This window comes from Lutjanus erythropterus, chromosome 12, assembly GCF_056507025.1.
Source record: "Lutjanus erythropterus isolate fLutEry1 chromosome 12, fLutEry1.hap2, whole genome shotgun sequence".
Lineage (NCBI taxonomy): Eukaryota > Metazoa > Chordata > Actinopteri > Lutjaniformes > Lutjanidae > Lutjanus > Lutjanus erythropterus.
The window spans coordinates 18,025,516-18,050,000 of record NC_139328.1 but is presented as its reverse complement, the minus strand read 5'-3'; the positions used below and the strand labels follow the sequence as shown (position 1 = coordinate 18,050,000).

The 24,485-nt window shown below is 37.6% G+C and overlaps 1 protein-coding gene across 1 annotated transcript; it reads right to left on the bottom strand.

Annotated features, from left to right (window-relative positions):
- Positions 1 to 1,946: 1,946 nt before the first annotated feature.
- LOC146317860 (vesicle-associated membrane protein-associated protein A-like) lies at positions 1,947 to 23,551 on the bottom strand. The gene is made up of 6 exons (XM_084731672.1): positions 23,383 to 23,551; positions 14,450 to 14,602; positions 11,354 to 11,457; positions 9,576 to 9,656; positions 5,731 to 5,910; positions 1,947 to 3,144 (listed from the first exon to the last, which is right to left on the bottom strand). Exons 1-6 carry the CDS (start codon positions 23,438 to 23,440, stop codon positions 2,983 to 2,985), a joined length of 738 nt encoding a protein of 245 aa, XP_084587798.1. The 5' UTR covers positions 23,441 to 23,551; the 3' UTR covers positions 1,947 to 2,982.
- Between the last annotated feature and the right edge of the window lie 934 nt (positions 23,552 to 24,485).

The following is a 24,485-nucleotide window of genomic DNA, read 5'->3' as shown; positions in this document are numbered from 1 at the left end:
GTTGCTGCGTCAACAAATGCAAGTTAAGATTCAACCATGCGAAGTGAAAGTGATATATCAAAAACACCCAGAAATGCCGTTGACTTCTCTGGGCCGCAGTTTATCTGAGATGGACTGACACAAAGTGGAAAAGTATGCTTTCATCTGACAAACTTTTTTTGTTTGTTTGTTTGCTTTTAAATCATGGACATCATGTCCCCCAGGCTTAAGAGAAAAGCTCCATCCAAATTGTTACCAGTGCAAATTTCAAAAGCAAGCATCTGTGATGGATGTGTTACTGCCCGTGACATCACATCACATCCATGAAGGTCCCATTAATGCTGAATGGTACGCAGGTTTTGGAACAACACATGATGCCATTTAGACAATGTTTTTTGTTTTTTGTTTTCAGAAACTTCATCCAGACACATTCTGCATGTGTTAGGACAGTGTAGATTCTTCAGAGAAGAGTTCAGGTACCAGACTGTCCTGACTGCAGTCCAGACCTGTCTCCCACTGAAAATGCGTGGTGCATTATGAATCGCTGAGATTCTGGACTAATGAGCACCTGAAGTCCTGTGTTAAGCAAGAACAACTACCGTCTTCAGATGCAAAATGCTTACTGAATATTGTTGAAAGAAAGTGAAGTAACGTGTGGTAAACATGCTCCTGTAACAACATTTTTGGAAAATGTTGCAGGCATCAAATTCAAAATGAGTGTATATTTACAAAAAACAATTAAGTTCAGGTTCAAAAACATACCGTAGTATTGTATTCAATTGTCAAAAAGGATTTGCAAATCTTGCATTCTGTCATTTACATTTTACATTCAGGTTGAATGACACAAACTCATTCTTGCTGAAAAAGTTTGTCATTATTTTTTGTCATTATAATGACTTACAGGATCTTTTTCATCATACTTGAAATGGCCTTCAGTATTACAAAAGAGGAGTATATGGCTGACTTGACTTTTAGCAATTTTAACTGACAACCAAATATTAGCTGAAATGTCACATGGTTAATTCACATACTGTAAGCTTCTCATTTTGAAATACCAACTCATTTTTTTTTTTATAAAGGAGTATATGATTTGTATGAGAACTTTTGTCATTTTGAGAAAGTTTCTAATTATATTACAACACCAAGTTATTATTTTGAGATACAAAGTCATAATTTTGAGAGGGTGTCTCATTACTTTAACATACAAAATCATTATTTCAATTAAGTTTCTTTTTCTCATCACACTGGCAGAAACGGTCTTTCATAACAGAGGAGATGTCTGAGGTTGAGAAGCCAATTGAAAGTCGAAAAGTATTAGCTAAAATGTCAAGCATGATTAAGACACATGGTTGCTGTACTTTGTTCTTGTACTAAGTAAAAAAGAAAAAGAAAAACTGGAACCAGTACAAAATGTTGGCAGCAGCATTGACAGAAAACTTGGCACACAAAACACAGTCAAATAATGAATATTTAAGGGTGTATCATTGAAGGGGGAGACACAGGAAAAGACGGCTATCAAAACCACATTTTTTCATTTTTATTTTTTCCAATGCTTAATACCATGGGACAGGAATTTAAGAATAGAGATCTTATTTCAGTCAAGATTTGCCTCAAGAATATATGAACATATGATTTGTATAATAATAAATATAATAATAAAGAAATTTTCTCAAAATAATGAGTTAATGACAAAGTTTCTGATGTTGATACTAACTCATTATTTTGACACATTAACTCGTACCTTTGAGATTTCTCATCATTTTGTAAACATGTCATTATTTTTTGATACAAACTCATTATTTCAAACAAAAAGTTATTTTGAGAACATTATTATGCAAACCTAAGTCATCATTTTTAGATACCAGCTCATTATTTTGAGAAGGTGTCTCATTATTTTGGGATACTAAGTCATTATTTCAATAAATTTTCTCATGAAAATTACTCACAGGATCTCCCCCCCCCCCCCCCCCCACCACCACATTTGGTAGAAATGGTCTTCCATAACAGTGCAGATGTCTGAGGTTAAGAAGCCAACTGAAAGTCATATAATATTAGCTGAAATGCCAAGCATAATTAAAACACATGGTTACTGTACTAAGAAAACAAATACCCAGTACAAAATGTTGGCAGCAACACAGACGGTGCATCACTGAAGGGGGAGACACAGGAAAAGACGGCTATCGAAACCACATTTTTTCATTTTTATTTTTTCAATGCTTAATACCATGGGACAGGATTTTAAGAATGGAGACCTCATTTCAGTCAATATTTGCCTCAGAAGGAATATATGATTTGTATAATAATAATAATATTAATAATATTAATAACAATAATATAAAGTCTGCATTGGTGTTGTGAGGAAAAGGAAAGGACAGAAATGTACAAGAAAAAGGAGGCACCTATATCCCCAGCTGGACCTGAACATTCCAAGACAAGAAGTAGAAATTACAAACTGAACAAATTTACTTCAGAGGCAATCCAGCAACAGGTAGCAAGGTCTTATTGATGGAAGTTCTTTCCTTTTTTGTTTAAAAGGATTTAAAACAACATTTACAAGACACCTAACATTCCATTCAATTCCTATTAAAAACAACAGAGAGAGAGAGAAAGAGAAAGAAGAGTGAGAGAAACAGAAAAAAAAAATCTAATCTTTTGACTGCCTCTTGCCCATGGTTCACTCTAGGTGCATCTTCCACGTTGACTGATAGTATACAACTTTCATTGTCCCGGCACATTACCTGTATAATCCAGCCATCAAAAAAACAGAAAAAAAAAGGGAGCAATCACTTTGTTGTCGCCTTTCTTTTCTCAACTCTCTGTGTGTACTAACCGTGTGAGATTGTAAAAAGGCGACGCCTTCAAATGATGCTGTACAGATGTGTTCACTGTAGGCCACACTACCAATGATATGGCAAAGTCAACAGAAAGACTTCTCGGTTTTTCCAGGCCTGTTTTCATTCCGGAGCCGGGGGCGGGGGATACGGCTGGCATGCATCTCCCAGTCTACAAGATGAACTTCCCTAGGAAGAATCCGATGAAGATGGCTGCTATGACGACAAGGAGGGAGGGCAGGGAGGCGGTGCTGGCTTCTCGGCCAAGGAGGCTAGTTGAGTTTGTCGTCATGTGGTCTGAGCGGGGTACCTTTCTCATTCTAAGACCTTCCTCCTGTAACAGAGGGAGAGGAGGGATGAAGGACATGCAGGGCAGAAAACAGTCAACAGGGATGTGGAATATTAAATCATCCAGCTTTGCTCACTATCCGAGTCTTTCTTACCATCGGGCAAGCATAAAATATGTTAACTATGTATACAAGGTTATATGAAGTTCTTTTTAAAATACTCTTTTCCCATACAGAACAGACTGCAAGTGACAGTACATTAACTGTATTACAACACCCCTGGTTCTCTGCTGGCTCCATTTGCTTTCAAAAACAAAAGTCTATAATGCACAACTGTAAGATAGTTTGTACCTGCTGACTTTTTACTTAAATAAAAACAGAATTTCAAAAAAAAAAAAAAAAAAAAGATGGGGGAACAACATGAACACAGAAATATCATGTCTGAAAGGCTACTCAAACCATATGATTATGTTTTAAATTTCAAGGACCACATATTAATGGATATATATCAACTTAAATGCCCATCGTTTCTTTGTCCGTTCACAAGCTAGCAAGTGTCAAGTAGAGTGGGACCGTCATTTTTAAGGATAAAGGCAGTCTTGTGTACAGTCTGAACACATATACAGGGATGACAGGTCGAGTGCTGACTGAAGAATCAAGTTTATAACTCTAGTTCAGATTTCCTAGATAAGCTATGATACAAGGTCTGGTAGGATAAGATATAACCATCAGTTTAAGAGATGCTTCTGTAATAGGAAAACAGGATTTTCTGTTTTGGAAACTTTAAATAAGCTAAAACAAGCACTGAAATTGTTCTGTAATGAGGGCCCAGTTCAGTTCATAACAGGTCTCTTCTTGATCGGATCCAACACTCAGCAGGAGTAGGGAATTTATTTTTGACATCACTGGGCAAAAATCCCATTAGTAACCTTCAAGCACAATGTAATTCAAGTGGTTTGAGAGAAAACTGACTTCTGCTCCTCCTCTTGGCTCGTTTTCATACTTTAAAAGAAAATCTATTCTGTGAGACTTGGAATCTGTCTGGAGCGTGATAGTGCTTGCCGAGTCTCAGGTCATCAAATACCTATACAATCAACTATCTTTCTCCAGAAACACTTACTGCATCTTTAACTACATGAGCTACAAACCCGGATCCACATTTGCCCCATTTGTACAGATGCCAATACAATTCATCCTATCAAGTTTTGAATATTTCAAATGACTGTCTGCCACTCTTCCTTTGTGGGTGCTTTCAGCTGATCAAAGAAAACAAAATTCCTCATCGATATCATCACTCATGCATCTGGCACAGACGATTAACTGAGGAGTTCCAGCTACATCTTCTGTTTCATCTAACTGCAGAGAAATTGTTTTTCTTTCCAACATTTTACTGATTTTTTAAATGGCTTTGGAAATAGTATTTTGGCAACTGTGTCATTTTGAGGGGAACTGACTGATTTGGTTGCCTCTGAATGCCTGGTGGATGTGAGAGTGGGCATTATAATCAAAAGTAATAATTTCATATTAATAAAGACATCACTAACATTGCCATTTAGTGACTGAGTTGGCTAATTAACCAACTACAAAAGTCTCAGAGGGTATTAAGATCTATCTTAGAGAAAAAAAAACAGCTAAATTACTCTTCAATCATTGCAGGTGCTTCGTTAGCAGGTGTCCAGTACATTTATTGCTCTCAAAAGATTTCATTACTTAAACAACGAGTGCTTATGGCAGTTTTGTGTAGAGAGGTCTTGAGTGGTTTGACAAAACCATATGAGACCGTTCTCATTCATAAGTCCAATACTGATGAGGAGATGAGAAGAGGTTGGAAGGGATGGAGATTGTAAAAATATACAGGTTGATAAAGATATCATTTTGCAATGCACCTGTGAAAGGTCCTCTACTCTCTTTAAGCCCATTCATTTAAATCATATTAAAATAAAGTCAATGAGGATACTTAATCTCTATTTGCATGAAGTAATAACATACTATCTGTATCTCTTATTTGGATAAAGAAATATACCAGGTATAAATACACACAGAATGCAATGCAATTGCAATGTATTTAAGATCAGACAGAGAAGTTTGTGCAGTCTGGCCCTATTCTATAGAAAACTTCTGGCCAACATGTTGAAAGATCACCAAAATCAACCTCTATATATTGCTGTGTTTGAAGCAATGGTCCACTTTCACCATCTTAAAAGCCAAAAGACTCTTAGCAAAAACATTTTACCTTGAAGAACACAGGAGTGTTTTTTTCTTTATTAGGTGTGTTTTATATTGCTTAGCTTCCTACACAAGTACTTCTGCTGCTTCTCCAAATTGGGGGCATGACAAGCACCATGTTCCATAGGCAAAACGTTGACTATGCATAAATATCTCATACAACCCCACATCAAAACTATCCTAACTACCCCACTACTGGCTGAACCCCTTGAGAGCAATGACATCAGTTTTCTGACCACTGTGGTTCAGAGCAGACTGCCTCTGACTCAATTATTATGACTGTGTTTCTTGCTGTATAACATGGTTGACTGAGTGATATTTTAATTTATCCTGTGTAAAATGCATCAGAATGAAAAACACAATGAAACCGCAGTGTTTTACCATGTTATGAACATTATTCATCTCACCTTTAATTGCCGGTTCTCCTCAGCCAGCTTGTTAATCTCAGCTTGCTGCCTCTTGCACTTCTCCAGCATTTTCTTCAACTCTGAGTCGTCCAGTGAGGCAGAGACAGGCACCGAGGCTGCTGACGGGTCGGCCTTCGCGGAGTTCATCACCGGGGCCGCTTTGGTCGCCTCCACGTCATTCTGTCCAACATGCAGAGGGAGAGAACCGCTGAAGTGAAATCCAGCATGCCCTGAGCTAAGTAGGGAGGTTAGCCTCTAGACGGGAGCCCATGCCAAAGAAAGGCAGCCTTGTCCGAGGCCCACAAGCTCACAGTGCCAGATCAAAGAGACCAGGGAGGAAATGCGTCCCTCCAGAAGTCTTGTTTGATGTGGCTGTGTTTTGCGGGACAGACAACATGACGGCATGGGGAAATGAAGGGCTTTGTAATGGAAATACAACTGCTATATTGTTGTTGAAGGTTGACAATCAATAAACAGACGGACATGATTGCGCCACAATCCAAGATAAACATTTATATAGAAGCCTATCAAAGCCCAGGTCACTAGCTGATACTAAATAAGTCCTACAGCAAACTTCAGGATGTTGCATCAAAAAATCAACAGGAACATAAATCAGACACATTCAAGACTAAGCTTTTCTGTTTACAGTCTAAAAACAGCAAATATTAATTAAAGCCAAGCTCTATCTCATCTAAGAAAAGTTTAACAAGCTTATGAATCAGTATGACAGATATATGATGTCATTTCAATACTTGTGAAAGAAGAAAAAAAAAAAACCTGCATATGGTCGATCATTTGTTCTCACTTTATTCATATAAGGTTTTAATCATCAGACTTTCATCAGGTAAAAAGGAAGTGGGGGGATTTTTAAAAGTTTCACAGAGTTTTCAACCCAACTTTCTGAGGGTTATACCAATCAAGGTTGATAATGAAATCTGCGCTTAAGTGAAAAAGCCCGGTTTGAATTCACTTTGATTTCCACTCAAGGCCCAGGCCATTTTACTAACACAAATCAGTCGCGTCTTGTCAACCTCGATTCAAATCACGCTGAAATAATCTGTCATTGTGCACACACACAGAGTGCATAAGGAGCTCCGAACAGCCGATTGTTGAAAACAGGATGCTAAAGTGGCAAAAAAAAAAAAAAGGATCGAGGGAGGTTTTATTCTCAGCACTGGAACAAACCCTACTGATTGAATTACATGAAGAATATAAAGGGTTTCATTACCAAAAAGCGCAATTAGCAAAGTGAAAGAGATGGCTTGGAAAAAAAAAAACTGCAGACTAAATGTGCAAGGTATGTGTGTCTTGGAGCAGCCCAGTAGCTCACTTGGTAGAGTGTGTGTTTCATGCTCTGAAGCTGAGTTTTCAGCAGCAGAATGAAATCAACTCCAACCTGAAGCCCTTTGCTGCCTGTCCCCTCTTTTTCATGCCTTATTTTGTGTGTCTATCTTTACTGCGCTGTTTCACCAAAGGGGCAAAAGCCACCGAAAGTAATACAAGCCTACTTACTGTTGTATTTATATTTGTTAAATGTCTGCATTATACAGACATTTAACAATACAGTATAATTATACAGTATAATCGTTCGCCTTACTGAAGGATATAAGCAAGTAACTATACATATTACTATTACTGACTATATTGTCAGCTACTCTTTGAAACAATAGAATATCCACTCAAGTTTACAAGTACAGGTAGTTAAAAAAAATTAAATATTGATAATTTGAAGTTGGAGAAAAAGAAACTGGAGACTGATGCAAGCCAAAATATAAACAGCAAAAGGTCATGGTTTTGAACTTCAATGTTTTTTGTCTTCACAGTTTGGAGAAAATGAGTCAATTAATAAATAACTTTAAATCAACAGCACACTTTTTTCTCTAAATGTTTAAATATTAAATAAAAGGATTTTAACTTAAAATAGCTTGTTGGCTTTTGAAGTCAGTAAAAGTGTTGAGATATTATTTAACTTTATTTTTTATTAACGTGTTCTTTCAAAGCACTGGTATAAATTCATGCTTTGTTAGATCGCAAGAAAAAGATCTGAACTAAGACGTGTTTCTGCAGAGACAGCAATGAACAAAAGTGATGTGAGTGCAAGAAGACACTTGACAGTGTCTTTGGGGTTCCGTTTCCACCTGTGTCCGATGTATTATTGCATTATAACACAACAACACGTACACCATTAGTCAACATGTTGCACATTACATACATGCTATACGTGCCAAAGCTGAGAGCAGATATCGTGCTGACTCAGTCCACATATCCTCACTGTAGCTTCTTAGCATAAGCTAAATCTGGCCCTGGTTGCATTTTCACCTGAACCATGAGGGCCTGCTGAGCTGTCCAGCTTATCTAAATCCTGATTACACTGAAGGCTCGTTATACAGACTCCCTGCAGTCACCAGTTTATTCAGTGCAAACTAATTCAATCCATTACAATAACCCTGTAATAAATCCTATCCTTGCCCAGCTTATAATATTCATTGTCTTATCTACAATTTCAGAAGGGTTTGTTCAACTCAGTAGTATTTTTTTTTAAGTTGAGTTAATTAAGTCAGTTTGTCACCTGTATGACTGTGTAGATTGACAACATTAGAAACACATTTAATCTAATACTGTACAATGAAACACCACTACTTGTGTCAGACTGACATGATGCAGTCTCGTGCTATTGTATTTACACACAACAGTGTTTGATACGTGACTGCCTACCTGACTGGAGTAAACAACTAAGTGAACACCCACATCATTCAAACTGTTCATCTGTCAGAGCTCTCCTCTCACCTTGAAATGGTTTCACAGCAGCTGCACTTGGTATTCACAGCGGAACACTTGGGCTCGATGTAGGGGGCATAGGTGACGTTGCCGCTAAAATGCAAAATGCGGTGCAAAAGGCGCCTGCCCACTGCAGTTCTCAGGCTCCATGACAATCGGATGCAAACAATTCATGCATCCCACAACAAAACATTAACATACTATACAATGTTGATTTTGATTTTGCCAAAAAATGTCAATGTCTCTTGAACATTTCAATCATTTTTTACTTGTGTGTGTGTGGTGTTACCAAATCTTTCCATGTGGAGTTGTCTTTACTTTTACCTGTCACTGTACCATCCTTTTACTTATTCTGTCTTTTGTGGTATCATTTGGCCTCCCAATTGGAGCAGTTGAACAGACACACGCAGTTCTTAACCCTATGAAAACTGACATCCAGCAGGTAGTACCTACTGGCCCTACATGATTCTGGTGAAATAGCATTAATTATGTTAATTATCATTAATAGAGGTAGGTCAGAAGTTTCTATCAGAGATACACAGAGAGAAATAGGACTGAGTATAGTTTTAAGCTCTGGTACATATTTTAGGCATATGAAGCTTTTATAACATTAGAAAATGACGTTGCAACAAGTAAAAACATCAATACAGGCAGTGGGAAAATATTTTGGTTTGGTTTAGTTTGTTAGTGAAAATCAATCATCTATAATATGACTGTTCAATTACTATTAGGTATGTAATTAGGGTGAGGGCTACATAATATACCAGTTCCTTTGTTTCACTATCATGGTTGATCTTGAAGAAGGTCTGAAAGCCAGAACATTATTAAAATAAAAGAAATGCATATGTACCCAGAGTATGCACGTTTTTCCACTGAAACAGCACTCTCTCATTTTTGACATTATAGCAATGGATTTTTTGAAGTTTTTTTTCCTTTACGGAAAGCTACTACATTATGGAAATGTTGAGAAATCAAGACAAGTCCTTCAGCAACAAAAATCATGCTTCAGGTTATGATTTAAATTATGCGGAAATAAGCTGTTTTTAATGTGCAGCAGCGCCTCTTACCACTTTATCGTTTTCAGAAGGCAGCTCGAAGACACATCTCAGCTTGGAATCCATGAGATCATCGGGTTTTGCATCTTTCCACTGGTGGAGATGAAAAATGGGCATGTTATTCATCAACTCAAACTGCTAGCAGCTGGATTCTATCCACACACACATGCACGCACGCACACACACACTTCAACCTACTTCATGCTATTCATATGCAATGTAACCTTGAATCTATGGACATTACAATAACATAAAACATGCACAGCTTCATTTAAAAAACAGTAACCTAAACCCCGTCTCATTTTCCTACAAAACACAGCCACAAATTGTCACACGTGGATATTTTTCCATTGGTTTTAGGTCTGTATTTTTAGAATGACAAATTTCCATAAAGTCAGCTTATTTTTTTAATACACTCAATGACAAAGGTGCTTGTTATTAAAAGTACTTATGAAGCGCAGACTGGCTTCATAGTTGAGTAAGAAGTAAGAAATAATCTGTGTTATAAGTGAAAGTGCAACACAGATTTCAAAGGGGCTGAGCTGTGAATGGAACCAACTTATCAGATAAGATGTCAACCTTATAAGATTCCTGTTTACTCATCTGAACCAGTCAGACCTTTGTAACCCAACACTTCCTGGATTTTACTCATCATTTAAGACAAGCCAGTTCATGAACACGACTACTGGGAATGTGTAAGACAGACTGAGCCTTTGCTGCCCTCTGGTGGACAACTGGAGAATATGTCTAAATTTGTCCAAGAGCAGAGAGCTTTACATAGCAAATAGCATGTCAACTAACCTGCCATAATTTGTGAATAAATTCAGAGCAGAAATTAGTGGTGGGCTATTGATGATCCTGATATAAAATAATCCTATTACTCAAATTAATCTTAAACTTTGTTCAATGTGTGTTCTGTTCTTTAATTTTAGGTATAAATTCATTTGCCAAATAAAGTGTAGGGAGATGAAGTGAAACAGTTTAACTTATAACTGTGCAAAAGTTATGATATCACCATTTAATTTTTTTAAATACCATGTTATCATCAATACCAGTATATCGTGACAACCCTAATATATAGTATTTTCAGTGTAAACAAAGTGGTTTTAGCATTTATTGTCTTTTTACTATTATTTTGAAAGACTCCAGGATATAGTCAAGAGCTTATTCGTATTCTACCCCAATTTGCTGTTCACGTTCTATCACACGTTTTTAGTGGTCCAAGCTGCAAGAAGACCTAGTTAACCATCAGCTGTGGTGAACAGTGACTTCTTACAGCAGACATAAAATATCTTCTGGTGACTTTACTTATTCTCTCTTAAATCAAAGAGCTTTTTGTTTGGTTTGTTTGTTAAAACTACAACTGGTCTGTGTTGTGTATTTTAGTGGGGGCTCAGTTATATGGCAAATAGTTTGAGGACCCACACCCATAATCTCAAAGTAAACTGGATTCTTACACGAGAAGGTATGAATTTGTTCTTGAAGTGTATCACAGGTATGGAAGCAAACATCTGTTAAGCTCCAACTTCAGAGCATCCTTTTTTTCTAATGGTGTGTGGTTTCCCAAACAGGGATGCACAATAATATTGAATACTCAAGCATCAGTATCAGCAGGGCCTGGTAAATGCTGCAGTATTAAATGCTGCCATGAGCCCAAAATGGACATTTCTGCCAATATAACAGGCAAAAAGATGAAACTTTAAATAAACATACATAATGTGAATATGTCTGCAGTGAAAGTGAATAACATCTTGACTAACAGTCCAAAAAATAAAAATAAAATCACTTACCAATGAATCCATGTCAGAAACATTTGGCGGAGCGAAAATTGTCTGCACCATGAATTTGTGTTTACTTTTCTCATTGGGGTCATAGTCAAAGGGCTGTAGCATGACTGTAAAAGAAAGATGAACAGTTTTAAATCATTTAAGTCAAGACTTCTGTGCACAGAAAAAAATACAACCTAAATATTCAGTGTTATACAATATACCTCAGATCTTTTCCCTATGATAACCCCTGCAAAAAATCTAATGTGTCATCTATATAATGTGTCAATCTCAAGTCGGTACATTTGACCTACAGTGAAGGCCGAAGGCTGATCAATGGAATTTTGTTGTTGTTGTTGTTGTTGTTTTTGTTTGAGTGGTTAATTCAAGCATCTCCTGTCCAATTTCAGGAGGATGTTGCTGATATTCCAAATTTAATTCAGCAAATATAAATCAACAATTTCATTGTCCACTTAAAGTGATGCTCCATCCAAACAATCTCTCCCATGTTGTCTTAATGGGTACTCTTAATATGTAATGACAAATGGAAGCAATGTATTTGCCATATAAAAAGGACTGCACCAAATAATTTGAAGCTTCATTTATAACATTGACACACATTTTTTTTTTGTTTTTTGCATGTGTATTCATTTTGTTACCCAGTATTACTGCCCAGTTGCAGATAAAGATTAGGTCACACTAATGTTATTAGTATGATACTATTTGTAGAATTAGATTCCAGTGGTGGCTGCGTAGGATTGTTTCCAACTCGTGTAACTCAAACATATCCAACAGAGTGTTGTAAAATCCAAAGAAGTCATTTTTTAAAAGCCAGGAGGACACTTGGAGAATGCAGGTCTAGACCCATCTAGCAATGTTAATGAAACTGAAAAATGATTTGTGTTTGCCACATACAAAGGGAGTCAAGCACACATTTTAACAGGGCAGTTTAGCAGCAGTCTAATGGCACCATAACTTACATGTATGTTGATGAAACTGAAGTTATGTTCACTAAACAAAGTTAATTTAATTAAATTAAATAAATAAATAAAATAACTTGTTTAATCATTTTATTCAAATTTAGGCTTTTGTTCAAGGATTTTTTAGGGTGATGATGTAATCAAAAGTAACAGACACTCAAAGCTTCATTTGAAAACCTTAATAGAAACTTCAAATGTAAAAACGCATACAGTAAGCCATATTCTGGATAAAATATGGGGATTTGGAACATAGTGAGCCTTCAGACAGAGGAGACATGGATAATGGTGTAAGAGAGGGTTTGAGGGGTTTCTTTGGACTTTTTGATCATTTTTTCTCACGGTGAATGCTGTCAATGAAGAATATTCTAACTATCATAAACTCAACCTGACCACAGTCAGTGGAAGAAAGTTGACATTTTACAGTCCCCCATTTTCAAACAAACAACATTAAAGCTGGTTGTTTATCAGGCTGTTTATTTTTGGCATCATTGGGCAAAAGTTCAACAATAATAAGAAAACCAGACTTCTTGTCCTCCTCCTCCTGGCTCTGTTCTCGGGCTTTAGAAAATCTAGCCTGCGATAAGGCAAGATAGTTGATTGCTGAGGCTCATTCCCAAAATGTCACAATCTGGGAATGAGACCCAACAATCAACCATCGTAAAACCAACAGTCCAAAGCTTTGGTAACAAGATTCCACATTCAACTATCCTCTCCGCAATCACTAACTGTACCTTTGATATAAGTTGAAAAATGTTAGACAATTTGGGCGAGGAAACTGTCCTTTTGGCCATTTGTTGAGTTACTGTTTATCGTTCATTTCCAATCTCTGAGCACATCAGCTATCGTCTGACCACCATTTAGAGTCAGAATTAAATCTCTGCCCTCATATGCAGATATCTCTTTATAGAGAGGAGATATTTTTCTAACTGTTTGATCACTAAACAACCAACATAACTTGGCTCAGCAGCCTCTAACATTAGGACCATCATGGCATTGGCAAAGAGACTGAAGAGGATGTTGATGGAGGAAGAAGCAAAGAAAAGAATAATAGAGAATGATCAAGCAAGAGGCCGCCGTACAAGAGTAAATGTTGGCTTTAAGTTGTTGGTGAGAGCTTTGTGAAATAAAAGGATGCAAAACTGACTGAGCTGGGCTTCTTGCCGTTGGTCTATAGGTAATATTAGCTGACTTGCTATGTCTTGTGTTGTGGCATTTGCTTGATGTTTGTTGTTGACTCACTAGTTTGTGAACATAAATAATGTAATAATAAGCAGTGTTCATTGTATGTGCTCATATTTTTTAATGATTAACTGAATGGATCGGTTTGCAGTTAGTGAACGTGAGCAACATTCATTCCTGAGAGGGATAATGGTGCTCACATTGTCAGTTGATTTGACAAGGTGTTATCACAGTAGAGAGAGAGTGCACCAATATGGAGAGAAATGTCAGGATGGTATAAAAACTTTGGTGGATCACGCAGCCTGAAGTGTACGAACTATATTCAAGAGCGGAGATTGTATTACTGTGGAAAGTAGACTGACAGATCTGTATAAGTGAACTGCACTCTGAAGCTGGGGATGAAAAATGCATTATGATGTTTTAAGATATCTTCCTCTGCAGGATCTCCTTTTTGGAAATGAGCCTGGATTCTTTCCAAGAATTGGTTATAGAAAATGATATTATGTTAATGATAAAATACGGGATGCCAGTACGCACTTGCAGTATTTAACTGTCCAGGAGAATATTCTGGACGGTGCAAATATAGGTTGTTTGTAAGTCACTAAATTTGGCCACTCATGGCGTAGCAGTTACAGCTCCACAGGTCAGTTTCTGTCCGCAACTAATATGTACACTACACCACATGAGCCACAAGTGGAATGCACAACATGTAGACTTGTTTGGGTAAAAACTGCTTCCACAAATCGCAGCTTGTGGCTTTAACACCTCAGCTTCAACCTTGCATGTGGCCTTGTCAACTGACGAGAAAAATCACACTACATCCCCCTGACTCAGTTTCCCTCTCAGGTTTCCCCCTCAATTTGCAACATTTTGTGGACTGAAGGATGTCTATGAAGTCTATTTTCTGAACTTAAGCTTAGGTTCTTGTTAATTAATTGTCTCTTTTCCTTTAAGTACTTACCAGAGATAACAACAGTTGCTCCAGCATCGATGACACCGCTGTTTGGCCGTACACAGTACCTGCGTGGTGCAGTCGTCTTCACTTTAAAGCACACTCTTCTGTCAGAGGGGTTCTTCAGTTTGAGGTTGGTGGTGACAACATCTGTGAAAGGACCTGGTGGACACAGAATAACAAACACACGTGCATTATTACCTCTGTATTTTGGGGCAGACTCTTTTGGGTACAACACCACAACACAACTGCAAATGGAAAATAAATCAATAAAAAAGAATGTTATAGCCATATTTCTTGCAACAAAAAAAAAAAAAGAAAGAAAGAAAAACATATAGCACAGTCCCCTACTTAAACCACTGAGAGAACATTTTTGGTGAAAGTATGCTGCACTACTTGCTGCACCAAAACAGAGCTGCAGATAAGCCTGCAGTGTTTTGGTGCCAAAAAGATTACATGAAAAATATTGTCAGGTTACAACTCAGTTAGACCCACATGATTAAGGCAACTAATTTAATAGCGTCTTTCCTGGCTTGAACCTGGATTGCAGAATAGTTTATCCCATGAATACTCTACAAACAGGAGATGGATTAAGAAAAAAATGGCAGTACAACCCTGATTTATTACCAGTTTACTTCTATACATAAGCAATGTGCCATATATTCTCTAGTATATAGGAAAGTATGCTAATATTTTTGGTACTTCCAACTCCCTTGTAAGATTTGTTGTGCGCAGCTTAAGAACACCTTGTTTAAGAAGATCCTTGGTCTTTAATAGTGCAGTCTTTTGCAAAACTAAAACTGCTTCTTAAAATATCTAATCAGTTACAAAAAGCTCTGATGGTGGAGTGCAAAGCTTGGCATGAGACATTCATTAAGATCAGCGTCTCCAAAATTTCATGTACTAATTGTATATGCCTCCAAAAGGAGATGTGCCAAACCACCTGATTCAATTAAGATTGTTTTCCAGATTGCTAATTTCATATTAGATGTCCCATGTTGACAGGTCCTGCCCAACTCTAGTTATATCAGGGGATCAAAGGTTAGTCCTCCATCTTGTGACAGAGCTGGCTTCAAATTAGGTCTTTAACCATCCAGCATCCACCATCCAGCTTTCACGAGCCATGCGAAAAACACAGCTGGAAGCCAAGTCAGAGCCAGGTACTCAAAACTTGATCGATTAGCACAATTAGCCTGGGAGCTTGGAAAAAAATATGTCCCATGATTATCTTGTAGAGTTGAGCCAAGGGATGGTAGGGATGGGCTGATGGACGATGCTATCGTCCATCACGATGGCTGACAGTCACTGACCACTGAGCCCTCTAACATCATGATTTAAAGGCCTTCTTTGATTCTTTGTTTGTCCTTCATAGTAGCTGTAAGGAGAGAAGATAAAAAGAAGCTGTTGCTGCGGGTCATTGTACTACATTTCCATATCTTGTTTATTATTTTCTTATTCAACCTGTCCTGGTAGGTGACCTCACCTACCTCACCTGTCAGGGAAGTAAGCGTTTATATGCCTGCTGCCTTGTGATGGAGCCACAGTTTTCTCAGGTGAGAGAGACAGTTGGAGGTTGCTGTCTGAGCAACAGTGGGAAGGTGGGCAAGTCAGCATTTGTGCTATAGGATGTCATCGATCAGCAATGTTTCACTGCGGACATCATCATCTGGTAGAAACTGCCTAACCCTAATACATCATCGCATGACTGCTATGGGTTAGATCGACTGGTTCTACCTGCTACACTATCCTTCAGTTGTTCTTCTCATAAAACTCATAGAACTTGTCTCATGTAATCAAGGGTATTTGCAAATTGTCACACACCAGAAGGGAAACTCTGGATGCTAAACAACTTCACCTTCAGATCCATTGATGGACACACTTTCATGGGATGCTTTCTAAATAGAGATGCACAATATGGATTTGTTTTCAGCTGATATGATAACCGATAAGTACTTGCTGCTCATGGTCAATACAGATAGGATAACATTCAAATATTCTTTCTACTTTCAATATTTTTTAGAGCTTGGTTGTAGCTCTGGAGTTCACAAAGCCTACATTCAGCCTTCTTTCACACCAAGTGCTCAGAGAGATAAGAAGCAGTGCATGACCAGATTGGAGTGGCTCCACCCAACTAAAGCTAACATGTAGAGTTACGGTGATGACTGGGTCATTGTTTAACACAGGTGTGTCACAAAGACATTCCTACAAACCTGAAGAACTTTGTCATTGGCACTGCGTGTGGAACATCTGATATTTCTATGTACAATCTCTTTGTAGTGTATAGTCTTAGTTTTTCCTGTATAGATTTCTAGAAGCAAATAGCAGAGAATGCAAAGTGCTTCCTGCTGTGGACATACCTGCTTATGGTGACAAAAAGTTTACTGCAATGAGGTCTGATCTATTATCATAATACTGGCGATGGGAAATTAATGTCCATAAGGGTGATTCGGAGCACCAACTGGAGTCCATTTCTTATACTGAAGAAATGATCTCTTGGATGATTATGTGCAGTTGAAAGTACATGGCAGACATGATAATTACAGTTTGTCAACAATTCTCCCTCACTGTGGACATGCCTGAAGCCTTTCCTGTACCTGCTAGTGGGACAAAAAGGAAACATATACTTCTGACTAGTGTCCCACACATTGAAAATTATTTGTCTTTAAACTAGGAATATGTAAAAACTCTAACTCAGAAGAAGGTTTGATAAATAAACTGTCACACAGACTCAACAAAAACATGCATATCTGAGTAATTGCTTCCGCAAAAAGGCATCTAAGGATAACTGAAACACATTTCTGCACTGTGTGTTTTATACACTGCAAGCATGGCTAAAACCAAGGCTGCAACTGATAAAACATTGGAAAGCAGTTGTGCGCATCAGATATACACCCACATAGCCTGCATCAATTGCCTAACTCTGAAGATGCCACCTTTGCTCAAGCAGTGTTCGCACAGTCTCTCTCATCTTGTTGCATGTATGCTGAGTTAGGGTCCCCCAGGCCAGTCCTATTCTAAAAATACCAGCCAAGGAAAGGAGGGCTGCCCCCTCTAGCTTGCTGGAGGAATCCCAGCAGAGGCTCTAAAACAGACCAGCTCTCAGATACACGCAGACCGATTTAGCTCGGCCTCTGTGACAGTAAAAGAGCTGTGGTCATCTTCCTTCTCCTCATGTTGCCGCTCAAAGGCAGAACAGGAACCATTTCATTTGCCTCTGTGTCCAACCAAAAATGATTCAATCTGAGTATTTGTTTCTCTTCCAAAATAGTTGTTAGATTAGGTTAGTCAATCTAATATTGAATTTCATGCTGGTTCATAGTGGCACGAGGTAAATAATCAGTCGCAAGCCACAAAAAAGCAAGCAACACTTTGTATTCAGACTCAGGTCTGCATACAGAAGAGGTTAAAAATCAGGACTATTCAAATTGTGCCAGAGAGCAGATGCAGCACTCATGCAGCTTGAAGTCACCTCGCTAGTTATCCTCCGACTAAGCAGAAATACCAATATATTTGCAGCTCTTTTGCATTTTGTTTTGCATTTTTTCCTCATGCCTGAGATTACACCTTTTGTTTTTTGTCCAATAGAATGGAACAGTTGTTCGATTAACAATTACTGATTATAATACAGAATATCAGTATGCTATGGATAATCATGATACACAATGTGCAATACCACATTTTTTTGTCCACCAGCCAAACTGCTAATGAATGTTCAAATTTTAGCAAACCACTCACTAGATCCTTTTGCAGCTTGTAAACAATGAGCAAGATGCACCACAAGAGCTTGTCAATGGGCGCTACAAACCTGAGCAGTTTTGATCGTGTACTCAGTCCAGTCATAGACTCCATTGATTACTCTGAAACAGTCGAAATCCTGTACAACTTGAATCAGCAAATGGAATATTGATTCCGACAACTGTACATGCAACAACCAGACATTGTGGTGATTTTGGTGTTTGTGTGCTGTCTAATTCACTGTTTACAGCTTGATAACTCATCTGGATGACTGGGGGAGACTGCTACTTCCATTACTGAAATGCTTATGTACCTTTTTGATGACATCAGCTGTAAAAAGGTCTATAGGCTATCAGCATTTTTTTTTCTTTTGACTAGTGAGTGAACCAAATCCACCAGCAAATAGGGTAAGGTGTCATTAAGATTTTATTGATACCGATACTGATAGTGCTTATCAATACTGATACTTATTAGCACTCTTATTGCTAGTATGTGCCATAATTTTTTGGGAAAAAAAAACAGGGACAGGACATGAAACTATTTGACAGATTCCTAAATTATTTTATTCTGACTTTTCCTCAGAAGTAAATTAATTAGTTAAATTGTTTCCTGAGTTGTTACATGTAGCTGCATTTTATTAAATTCAGTAATGGGCAACATTTGTTATTTTGTCCCTGACAGCTGTTCATGTAATAAATACTGATGTCTGTATAATTTGTCAAGGAGATTACATATCCCAGTGAGCACTTTTCAGTTGGAGAAACCTTTCAAAAAATGACTATGTTCACTGATGAAAAGGTGTTCAGAACTGGTTCAAAAGTGAAAGTTTTTTCACTTACTATTTGAAGAAGTTCATTGCATGTCAACATTTAGACCATATTTCATCAGGATTTGTAATAGTGACATTTTTCATCCTCTACAATGTGGGGGGAAAAAAGCCTGTCATCACCTACGAACCAAATTAAGAAACTACATTGAAATTTCTCAGTTGAATGCCAGAAAAAAATGTGTCATCAAATAGTCTTGAACCACAACTGCAACTGTGAAAGTCTTTGTTCTTAATCCACTCTGCCACTAAGTTTTTGTATTCAAACAAGTGCCTGTGGCTCTTTATACAGCATCCTGTGGCATATACCTTCAGAATAGTCAAAGTTCTTACCAGTACATTCAAGTAGATGCATATGAGGCTACAGTAAGAAGTGCAATTTCCTCATTTTACATTGAGAACTTCTCCCATTTAGTTGACCTGGAAGTTTCTTGTTGGCAGCCCACAGCCTGCATGTTTGTATTTATGACATTTTATATTAAAGTTTGAAAGCACTTGAATTACTTCTTTGTGTAGATCACATTTTATCTACCAGTGCAATATGACTTGGGAAAAATACCATCACACTAATCTGTATTGTTTTTCTTTCAACCTACTACTGAACAATTTATCAGGATGATTAAACAATTTTGTGTTTTGTGACACGCCAATGTTTTAAACACATTCTAGACAGTTTACAAGAGGCTGAAAAGAGGACTTAGATCCCTTTATCAAGGGATATTTTGGCACTGACCAGTCAGCAACCAGCACAGCTTTAGTACCAGTTCTCAATATCCATTCCTGCCAGCTATTTGCATATTTTACCAACATCTGGCTGGTGCTTGGTGCTAAATTTATGCGCTGTCAATATCAACATCACCTGTGTCATGACAAGCAATTTAGCCTTGAACCCATTCCAGTATACAGAGGGTAAAAGTTTAATCTGATGAGAGAAAATATAAACCCTGTGACTGAACAAAATTTTTTAATCAGGTAAAATAAGGTTCATGATCAAATTAACATGTCTCTGCAAACAGACTAAACATCAATATCAGTTCAAGGATTAGGAGAGGGACAAGCATTCATTTGTGTATCTGGGTTTTACTCATGAACTCTTTTTTTTTTCAAATCTGTATGTATTCAAAACAAACTGACTGGGCTGACAAGTGCAGACAGAAATCTAGTCTTAGCCTTTTAACTATATGACAGGGTTTAACAATAAGGATTGCCCAGGGCAACTAAAATGCCATGTCGGGTTAGAAAAAGAATTTCACTATTAAACTAAACAATTTTGATAATTGATTAATGGTTAGAGTAATGATTCATGTAAAAATGGCAGAAAATGTTGTTTTAAGCTTCATAAATATCAAATTAAACTGATGTCTTTGGGTTTTGGAGTAACAAGACATTTCAAAACATCATTTTGAACTCTGACAACGTGGGATGGACGTTTTTCACTATTTTCTGACATTTTATATGCGTTCTAGGCCAACATTAAACATGACAAATAACTTAAGTATTTGCTGTTAATTAATAAGTGCTAATAAATAAAACAGTTTGTATAGGGGCAGGTAAAAATTGACTTTGGGCAAGCAGATCTCAGACCCATTTGCCAAACCAAGTAAGCAGAAAAAAAACAAAATAAAAAAAAAAAACAGACACTGAACCCTGTTTGACTGGAGAAGTCATCTGTTACATCACCAGTAACCTGTTGCACAAACTAAATAGAAGTTTGTTCAGATGTTAAAGATTATCAGCTCTATCTCCTTTGAAATTCATTGATTTGCCAATCAATGAATTTCAAAGGAATTCTATATACAAAACTATGCATCTTGCGAAAAGGCTTTATTCACCACCACAAGTCATGTACCTAATGATGCAGTCACAGGCCTAACGGTAGCAGAAGAACATTGCTGATTTTAACAACAAAAGGACCTGTAAGTACACTGAAAGATTAGACTAAGATTTTCTTGCTTCCTCTCAGCTTGTGGTATCATCAGGTGTAGGCTCTGGAATGTGTAATTGTGTATAAAGATATGACAAATCAGTTTCACATAGAACACCTCATCACTGAAACATCTCAGGGACTTTACCCCACCCAAACTCCTCTGTGGGTCTGGTATTTGAACCAGTGACCTTTCTAACAATCCTGTCAAGTCCAGGCTACAATCAGCAGCATCTACTCATACCTAGTCCAACAACCAACCAACAATCAGCCTCTTAGGATCAGCGAGACAATGGGCTGAAAGATTCCCATTTCTGTGACACTGGTATATTCAGCAACAATAAAACAGTGTCTCATTGACAATAATGCCTGCAGCAGAGACGGAGACTACTAACTAGGACAAATACAAGAAATGCAGAGAAGAATTCTGGGTCAAAATGAATAATGGTCACGATAAATAGTTCAACTGCTGGGACTGTTTTACACAACAGTGGAAAAAGTACCCAGCTCCTATAGTAAAAATATAAATACCATCATCTAATCTTAAAATACTCTGTTACAAGTAAATGGCCTGAATTCAAAATGTTACTTAGGTAAAAGCACAAAAGTATTATTAAAATGCACTCAACAGTAAAAGTACTCATTATACAGAATGGCTAGCACAGTATTAGAATATTATATTATTCTGTTATTATCACTAATGAATACATGAATTACCTTTTGTTTCAGATTTTAATGTTGTAGTCTGTTGAACCAACTTTAGACATGAGTATACTACTCAGCAGATTAGTAGGATAGTACTATCATATGGGTTTTATTAATATAAAAAGCAACTAAAGCTGCCAGGCAAATGTAGTGGAGTAAAAAGCACAATATTTGCCCCTGAGATGTAGTGAAGTATAAACTAGCATAAAAAGGATATACTCAAGTATAATTATGTACCTTGTTACTTTCTGTTACTGGTTTTACAATACTATGGCCTTGGCAGACTAGCACACTGAAATGTCTATGTACATCAGCACAATACAGTTTTACTGCTTGCTGTCACCTCAATCACTTGTAATTGTCACTTGAGGATCAGAATAGGTATTACAATGCAAACACAACACTTTGTGAAGGCAACTGACTCACAGCCATGTAGACATCCCAGTCTCTAAATATATGCACCAAAGCCTCCTCATGTTTGTTGTGTTGACAAATTGAACCAAACTGATAAAAACTAAATTTCCTTTACATTTTTATTGTAAATACTTTTCCAAGGACACACCATTGTTTAAGTTAGTTTTTTTGTTTACCATTAGTGAACTATAATAGCCTTGGTTTGTTGTTGGAGAGTATGACCAATATAGCTAACTGTTAGATATCAACTTTTGAATTAGCAAGCTAGCCTAGCTATCATTAGCCAACGCTTAACTGACACATCATTGAATGTTATCAGTGCCAAGCAAGCAATCAGTGATGACCTAATGTGTGTGGATTACTTTGGTTTCTCATTAATTGGGTGTGAAAACAATGTTGTCCGTTCACATATTTAGTGAGCATCCATAGCTAACTGGTTAATGGAGTTAGGATATGTTGCTGTATATTGTGTCAGTAGGCTGTTAATGTTAGTTAGCCAAGTTTGTCATTCTAACTCTGTCACTTTACCAGCTTGACAGGGCAACGTGTCTGTCAGAGATGTGTCAGGTTGGACAATACATATGTCATTTAAAAAGTCAATTTCCTTCCCAATTATGTCCGGGTTGTGAGCGGTGTAAGCATTTCAGGGAATAGGCTGAGCCCCAAGGAAACAACAGTTTGCTGTTGCTAACACTACTAGCAACAGCGTAACGTTAGTAACTAGCTCATGTTGCTATCATACTAAAGTCAGGTAAAAATAGTGTCTTCTGTGTTCACTTTAATTCCTTTTTGCAAGCATTGACAGTTGTCCCACGGTCTTCCACCTCTTTGCTAGGTGTTGTCAGTGAGCTGGTCATGAATGGCAGGCGGTCAAGATGCACGCCACGCCGGCTATCCACGTCACTACAGAGCGAGGATACAGCGGCCCGTCTTGTACCGGGCTCGTGTAGAAGGGATCCCAAAACCCACGCAAGATCTCGCGAGAGTGATCATTATAACCCAAACAATGATCTTTCACTATCCCTAACTAACTGCCTTTTGACCGAAACCTAAGCCGATCTTAACTACACCATTGTTACACTGTCAAACATAATTATTTTGAACAAGAGACACAATAAATGAGCAACGCGTACAACTCTCGCGAGAGTTCTGCAAATCAAGGGTTCCCTTTTACAGGCGGCAGCCTTGTCCCTGGCTAACTTAAAATGGCGGTGAATGCTAGCTAGCTGGCTAGCAGCGAAATTCGCTTGAGGGAGTGTGAAATCTTTTCAGTCAGGTAATTCTCCACCACTACACCACTGGAGATCTCACACGTCAATGAAATGTTGATTCACCTACCTTTAAATTTGAGGTCGGAGGGGGGGTCGAGAATAAGGACCTGATCCAACTTTGACATTTTTAGCTGTGGGGATGCACTTGATTTCGGTATCGGGGAGTAACTGACAAGTGGAAATCCTAGATCCCCTGCTGCCACCACTGAGTCAAATGCTGACTGAGCTCTGAGAAGTGAACGAGCATGTGGCTACAAATACTGGAACGCGCCAGCGCACAACCCTGTTGCGCGCCCTCGTCTCTCAGCAGCAGCTGATGTGATTATGGTGGTACAGTAAACTAGTTATAAATACTGCGTGGATACTGACATACTTTGGAGGAAAAACGCTTTATACAGCGAGACGAGTCCTAACTTGACCCTTACACTGTTAAATGGAAATTAAGTAGTCTGTGTTTGAGGTTTAAATGCACACCAGCAGGATATTTTGTACATATTATGGTGAAGTTTGAATAATCATGTGAGACTTTTTAGTTTTTCTCTTTCACTTTCTATCACCTCCTAAACTTAAAATCACATGTTATCATCACATGGTGCCTATCCTGTATTTGTCTGGGCCTCCTTTAAAACAATTCATTGTGTTGAACTTACGCAATAAAAAATATAAACCTCAAAAATTATAACAGTATACACTCATATTCTTGTAAATAATAATTATATCAAAATAGTAAGAAATTTTCTTAAAATTAGGTTTTATCTTAAAATAATGTCTTAGTGGGCCAAAATAATACTTTCTAACTTTGATACCAAGACATTATTTATTATCATTTTTATTTATATCCCATTATTTTTCATTACTTTGAGATACAAGTCAGTATCAAGTTTCTCATTAAAACTCACCATCTGTATTTTTTTTAAGCAATTAAATGCAAGTGTAGAATTTAAGAGCCAGACAGAAAAAAGTATATACATTTTCATTTGTGTGACTTTGAGGACTGTTATTAGATGTTGTTACCATGTTCAGAAGGTCAGACTGCAAGATCACTTTCAGATCTGTCTAAATTTCAGTCATAAACAATTGATTGCTCATGACCAGCATGTCTGAATGCTGGAATGCAGTGTCTAGATACAGTTCCTCTAATGGACACTAGAGGCTGACTGTAAGAGAACT